Source organism: Penaeus monodon, chromosome 12 (genome assembly GCF_015228065.2).
Source record: "Penaeus monodon isolate SGIC_2016 chromosome 12, NSTDA_Pmon_1, whole genome shotgun sequence".
Classification (NCBI taxonomy): Eukaryota; Metazoa; Arthropoda; class Malacostraca; order Decapoda; family Penaeidae; genus Penaeus; species Penaeus monodon.
This window is the reverse complement of record NC_051397.1, coordinates 46,788,100-46,795,679: the sequence shown is the minus strand read 5'-3', so window position 1 is coordinate 46,795,679 and position 7,580 is coordinate 46,788,100. Positions and strand designations below refer to the sequence as shown.

Below are 7,580 nucleotides of genomic sequence, written 5' to 3'. Positions count from 1 at the left end.
GGAATGGCAGGTGAACACGCCCCAGCTGAACGACCTGAGCTTCGTGTTCCCCTCCGCCCCTCCGCTCTCTCAACCCAAGGGCGCCTTGCCAAGCCTCTGCCGCTACGGAGAGGTGCGTTGGCTGCGTCCTGCCTTAGGGGTCGAGGGCTCGGGTTCAAGATCTTTTGGAGTCTGTTATGTATGTTATGTGCTGAGAGAAATAAATTGTAAAGACCGACTTTTGGACATCTTGAACAAGAGGAAATTAAAGTTTATTGGTCATGTAATGAGAAGTAAAAGTATTGAGAAAAACTTGCTGACAGGGATGGTGATAGGAAACAGAGGAAGAGGCAAACCAAAGACAAGACTGAGCGACAATATCAAAGATATTTGCGGGCTGTCGATGGTATAAGTGGAAAGAAAAGCGTAAGATCGAGTTTAGTGGCGAAGGATGGTGGAGAGGTCCACGGCTGCTCAAGCATGAGCATACCGTTATTGATTGATGTATCATGTGACACTTGGGTGAATTATGTATGGTGGGGTGTACAGTGGAGTGGTTCCTTTGGGGAGAGATGTTTATGCTTTTATTTCATTATGTTCTTTTTCTTCTTTTTATTGTGCGTGGTTGTGGCGAGAAGGGAATGAGAACTTAGTTGTTTTGATTCTTTTATTTTCATTTTTTTTGGGGGGTGGGGAGGGGAGGGGAAGAGTTCCTCGATCATTCTATATTCAACGTCCTATTGTGAATACCCCCCCCCCCTTTCTCTCCATTTAGGACAATATCAATGAGGGAAAAAAAATTAAAGTCTCGTTTCGAAATATGTAACCTCTCACGTATTCTCTTCTTCCCTCCCCCCTTCTCCTCCCCCAGGAAGTGTCCTCCTACTGCAAGAGCGACTTCTGCAGCTGCACCTACCTGCTGGAGGTGGCCCTGGGCGAGACGGTGGAGCTGGTGCTGGTCGCGGAGGGCCAGATCGGGGACGAGAACCACCCGTACCATCTCCACGGCAACAAATTCCACGTGGTTGCCATGGGAAAGCTGGGCAGGTTGGCATCAGCATATGTTTTCTAAAGACATACATCGACAACAAGTTGTCATAGAAAGACTGGGCAGGCTGTTAGCAACGCCTGAGTAAGATAACCACAGTAACGATTGTAACAAAAGGAAAAATGGAGAATACAACCTCCGAGCCAGTCCCATGCTTCCACCTGAAGAAGACTACAGGAAAGGAGACATAAAGGATGGGAGAGGAGGTGGATCTGGGGGGGGGGAGGGAGGGAGGGGTGTTTGAGGCTCTTCTCATCCCCCTGTTTTCGCTCGAGTGCCATTTCAGTCAGCAGAGAGGGGGAAAGTTCGGTCATTCCACACATAAGCCTATCTCCTATCCCCTCCTGTTCACGTTTCTTTCGTCTGAGTCCCATTTCACTCTGAGTCCAGGGAAAGTATAGCGCCCTTTCAGTCAGGGGAACGTCCATTTTCAGTTGAACTCCATCGTTCTAATAACACGCCACTGTTTACGCAGTGATTTTGCGATTTCCTTATAAAAATTTCCATGATAAAGAATTTGTGTGACATCCTCGTAAATAAGCTGCTTATGTAGGAGCGACTACAGCCACACTGTTTTCCTTTTTTTCTTCTTTACTCCACCTCCTCCCATCAAAAAAAAAAAAAAAAAAAAAAAAAAAAAAAAAAAAAAAAAAAAAAAAAAAATATATATATATATATATATATATATATATATATATATATATATATATATATATATATATATATATAAAATAATGGTAATAACCACGTACCCCTAATGACGCTCGGATATGTGAAACCATCCCTTCTTTTCAAAATACTTTATTATCTTTTAAGCGCTACGACGGTGCAGGAGGTGATGGAACTAGACGCTGCAGGAGGCATCACGAGGAAGCTGCAGGACGCGATCGAGAAGGACACTGTTACCATTCCCGACGGAGGATTCACGGTCGTCAGGTTCACCGCCGATAATCCCGGTGAGAGCGCGCACGCTTTCGGACGAGTTCGAAATCCGAGTCTATAGGCTGTTTCACGTTGCATGTTACAGTTGCATGCAGGAGGACGGGGTTGATACACGAAATGGGTAGATCGGTAGGTAGATGTTGATTATACATAAACAAATATATAACATATGGAGTATAGGAATAGATTATGGGGAATTAAGAGGTAAACAGACATAAATAGTGAAAGATAACAATAACAGTAAAATATATATATATATATATATATATATATATATATATATATATATATATATATATATATATATATATATATGGTGGCCGAGCGGTTAAAGCATCGGACTCAAGATTGTCACGGCGGCAATCTGAGTTCGAAGGTTCGAGTCACCGGCCGGCGCGTTGTTCCCTTGGGCAAGGAACTTCACCTCGATTGCCCTCCTAGAAAAAAAAAAAACCGCCGTGGCACAAACCGCGGTTGATTAGGAAGGGCATCCAATCAGGCAAGGGTGGCGCTGCCATGTAACCTCTCAGTAGTGAACTGAGAGAGGCCCATGTCCTGCAGTGGAATGAATGGCTGTTGGAAAAAAAAAAAAAAAAAAAAAAAAAAAAAAAAAAAAAAAAAAAAAAAAAAAATATATATATATATATATATATATATATATATATATATATATATATATTTTTTTTTTTTTTTTTTTTTTTTCCAACAGTATCAAATCAATAACGGTATGCTCATGCTTGAGCAGCCGTGGACCTCTCCACCATCCTTCGCCACTAAACTCGATCTTACGCTTTTCTTTCCACTTATACCATCGACAGCCCGCAAATATCTTTGATATTGTCGCTCAGTCTTGTCTTTGGTTTGCCTCTTCCTCTGTTTCCTATCACCATCCCTGTCAGCAAGTTTTTCTCAATACTTTTACTTCTCATTACATGACCAATAAACTTTAATTTCCTCTTGTTCAAGATGTCCAAAAGTCGGTCTTTACAATTTATTTTTCTCAGCACTTCATCATTCGTCTTCTTCTCTGTCCAGCTAATACGCAGTACTCGTCTGTAACACCACATTTCAAAACTATTGATCTTTTCTTGTCTATCTACTTCAACACCAACACTCAGAACCATATGATGCAATTGGGAAAACTAATGAGTTCAATAACCTCAGCTTTGTCCGTAAGGTAATGCTTCGGTCTTTCCAGATGTTATTGAGAGCAACTGTGGCGCTTTTGGCAATGGTAATTCTTCTTTTTATCTCCGGTGAATCATCATATGTATTAGTTAAAACAGCTCCAAGATAAGTGAACTCTTTCACATTTTCCACAATCATTCCATTGATTGTAACATGTTCATCATTGTTCATTGCCGGTTATCTTTGAATCTTCATGATCTTAGTTTTCTTGGCATTAAGAAATAAGCCAGCCTTTTCGCTTGCTTCTCTAACTTTATCTAGTAGTTGTTGTAGTTCAGTGATACTGCTGGCAATCAAAACTATATCATCGGCGTACCTCAGATTTGATATTTTGTATCCTCCAACATCCACAGTTCCTTCAAAATTCTCTAGAGCACCTCTCATAATTGTTTCAGAATATATATTAAAGAGGTGCGGAGACAGAATGCAACCCTGTCGTACTCCTTGTTTGACTTCGAACCATTCTGTTAACCCATAAGTGGTTCTTACAGCTGCTTGTTGTTGGTCATACAAGGCTTTTATTAATTGGATGATGTGTTTTGGAAACTTCATATCGTACATGTTATTCCAGAGGATATCGTGATCAACAGTATCAAAAGCTTTCACATAATCGATGAAACACAGGTATAGGTCTTTTTGATGTTCTCTGTTTTTCTCTATGATCAATTTTAAATTTAGAATCTGGTTTCTGGTACCTTTTCCAGGGCGAAAACCTGCTTGTTCGTCTGCAATTTCCTCTCTTAACTTCAACTTCATTCTTTCAGCAATAATTTTCAACAAAATTTTGCTGCTGTGACTTATTAAGGCAATTGTCCTATTATTGTTGCATTGGAGTGCGTCACCTTTTTTAGGTATGGGAGTAAAGACTGATTTTACCCAGTCTTCTGGCCATTTTCTTTCATTCCATATTTTTGTACAGAGTTTGTAGAAGAAGTATTCAACACTTTCGCCAGCATTCTTAATTAGTTCTGCTGTTATTTCATCTATTCCGGGGCTCTTGTTATTCTTTACTTCTTTTATGGCTTTTATAACTTCGTCCAGCAGTGGCGGTGGTTCATCCTCGCTGTCATTGAGTCTAATTAATGTTGTTGTTAGATTTTTATCTTTTTGTATAAGTTGGAACAATATTGATTCCATCTATCTTTGACTTCTTTTCCATCACATAAACAAGTCCATCTTCAGTTTTGATAGTGTCCATTGTAGGTTTAAATTTTCGTGTGATGTTTCGTACTCCTTGGTAGAGTTCTTTAGTTGTCTTATTGATAGAACAGTTTTCAATTCTCTGGCAATGTTCATTTAAATATTTTTCCTTATCTTGTCGCAATAATCTTTGAATTTTTGTATTTGTTTTTTGTAAATTACTTTTTCAACTGGATTATTGATACCTTTTTATTTTAGGCATCTTCTTGTTTCAATTTCACTTAGTGTTTTTCAGATATCCAGGGGGAATTTGTCTTTTTCTTTTTGGCGATAGTTTCTTAAGCAGTGCTCAGCAAGAGTTCTTTTCCTTCTTCCCACAACTCATTTGGTGTTTTATCATCTTCACATTGATTGAGTATTTCAAATTTGTTACACTGCAATTCTGTAATTGCTATCAAGAGTCTTGCAGTCGAGCCCCAGAGGTGGTTTTGGACGCTCCATCCCTCCGAGTCTTATTTTAAAGTCGATAGTTAATAGTTGGTGGTCACTGTTGCAGTCGGCACCAGGTCTTGTTTTCGAATTTTTTATGCAACTCTTCCATTTTTGGTTCAGCACAATGTAGTCAATTTGGTTGCGTGTTCTTTTGTCTGGTGAAAACCACGTGTAAAGTGTCTTGGGTGGTGTTGGAACAATGTATTGGCTATAACTAAATTATTTGTACTACAGAATTCAATAAAATCTTTACCTCTTTCATTTATATCTCCAAGGCCGAATTTTCCACAGGTGTCATTTTTTAGATTATTTTTTCCTACTTTGGCGTTGAGGTCTCCCATGATTATTTTTACATCTCTGTTAGGGATTGTGTCTAAAGTATCTTGGAGAGAGTTATAAAAAAATTCCATTTCTTCATCACTTGCAATATTGGTTGGTGCGTAGCATTGTATGATACTAATATTATGAGGTTTTGCTTGTATTCTGACTTTTAAAATGCGATCATTTATTGGGCTGTACCCAATTAGTGCATTTGCAGTTTTTTTCGTGAGAATCATAGCAACTCCGTGACTATAATTCCTTCTTCTTTTCCAGAAAAAAGAACTGTCTTGTTTTCTTTAGTTTTGAAACTTCCATTACTTTTCCAATTGGTCTCACTGATTCCTAGTATTTGAATGTTGTATCTATTCATTTCGTTACAGACAGTATGTAATTTACCCATCTCTTTCATTTTCCTTACGTTCCACGTTCCGATTTTTAATGTATTTCTTAACTGGACATATTTCTTTATCTTCTTTGTCTTCCAGATGCATATTTAACATTGTCAGCCTGGTTGCCCACTAACTAACGCGCCCCTTGATAACCCACGCGACGGGCGATGTGGTATGAATTATCGTTTCTGTATTTAATCATTGGTGTAGAGGTTTGTCAGGAGAAAATAAAAGTTGAGTGGAATCCCCCAGGCTCCTTCTCAACTCGCAGTCTCCAACTAATTAGGAGGAACTATCTCTGCCGCTTTTAAAACAGTTACACTTGTATATATATATATATATATATATATATATATATATATATATATATATATATATATATATATATATATATATATATATATGTATGTATGTATGTTGCCAAAAATGCCACAATTGCTCTCAATAACATCTGGAAAGACCGAAGCATTACCTTACAGACAAAGCTGAGGTTATTGAACTCATTAGTTTTCCCAATTGCATCATATGGTTCTGAGCGTTGGGTGCTGAAGTAGATAGACAAGAAAAAGATCAATAGTTTTGAAATGTGGTGTTACAGACGAGTACTGCATATTTGCTGGACAGAAAAGAAGACGAATGATGAAGTGCTGAGAAAAATAAATTGTAAAGACCGGCTGTTGGACATCTTGAACAAAAGGAAATTAAAGTTTATTGGTCATGTAATGAGAAGTAAAAGTCTTGAGAAAAACTTGCTGACAGGGATGGTGATAGGAAACAGAGGAAGAGGCAAACCGAAGACAAGACTGAGCGACAATATCAAAGATATTTGCGGGCTGTCGATGGTGCAAGTGGAAAGAAAAGCGTAAGATCGAGTTTAGTGGCGAAGGATGGTGGAGAGGTCCACGGCTGCTCAAACATGAGCATACCGTTATTGATGATGATGTATGTATGTATGTATGTGAGTGTGTGTGTATTTACATATATTTGTAATATCAGCAACACTCTATGGACTATGCCATGACACCCTCTCTCGTTCCACAGGTTGGTGGCTGATGCACTGCCACCTGACATTCCACTCCGAGGTAGGAATGGCAGCTCTCCTGCACGTGGGGGGCGTGGAGGACCTTCCCCCCGTTCCTACAGGATTCCCGACCTGCGGAGACTTCATGCCAGAGATTTGAAGAAAGAATTGAGTCCGAGTAAAAAAAGAAAAAAGAAAAAAAGTAAAGTGGGCTTGGCACCTGCTTGCCTCTCGTGGCGTCTATCTTTCTCAAATTTTAACTTGTTTATTTATTTTTTTTTTTCCCATGACTATTTCCTTCTCTTTATTCTCCCGCTAATGTTGCATTTCTGTGATGATTTATTTATTTCATGTCCTTCAGTAATTTAGTTTTATGATCTCTCAGATCCCCTGATTTCAAAAAAGAAAATGACATGGTATATTCTTCCGAATAAACATTTGAATTTCAAACCTGAAGATTTTCTTTCTAAACTATCGACCAGATCATCTAGATTGGAGAAACTTTATGTAAGTTTACGTATTTTCTTTAAAAAAAAGTGCATTTTCTGAAATATCGACCGAAGAAGAATTTGAATTAAATTTTATGCACTTTCCATTTTATTTTTGGCGCTTCCTTAACGCTAATCGAGGTCTTGGCTTCAACAGCAGGGATTCATTTTCTTATTTCCGTCTTATATAACACTGCACTCGTACACTAGCAATATCAAGTACGACGTCTTAACTTCAACTTCATTCTTTCAGCAATAATTTTCCTGCCTTGTAGGGTATGCCTATTCAGGCAAGGGCTAGGTCCACCGCCGACATCTGTGGTGGCGTTAGGAAGGGCATCCGGCCTTAATAGGAAGCTGCCAATCAAATAATATGATGTGGATAAAAAATCGAAGAGATCCGCACCAGCGACCCATGATGAACATGGAAAAGCCAGTTGAAGAAGAAGAAGAACACGCAAACACAAATACGCACATACACATATGGATACACGTGGACACACGCTCACATAAATATACATACACACAACATAAACGCATACATAAGCACACACTCACACGCACGCACGCAC

The 7,580-nt window shown here is 38.9% G+C and overlaps 1 protein-coding gene across 1 annotated transcript in view; it reads left to right on the top strand.

Annotated features, from left to right (window-relative positions):
- The window catches only part of LOC119579493 (laccase-1-like), a 14,474-nt gene extending 7,504 nt beyond the window's left edge, over positions 1 to 6,970 (top strand). The window contains exons 9-12 of the mRNA XM_037927351.1: positions 1 to 112; positions 851 to 1,026; positions 1,844 to 1,983; positions 6,541 to 6,970. The exon at positions 1 to 112 is cut by the window's left edge and continues 7 nt beyond it. Coding sequence (XP_037783279.1) covers positions 1 to 112; positions 851 to 1,026; positions 1,844 to 1,983; positions 6,541 to 6,680 — 568 coding nt within the window. The 3' untranslated portion in view covers positions 6,681 to 6,970. The remainder of the gene's footprint in view (positions 113 to 850; positions 1,027 to 1,843; positions 1,984 to 6,540) is intronic.
- The last annotated feature ends 610 nt before the right edge of the window (positions 6,971 to 7,580 follow it).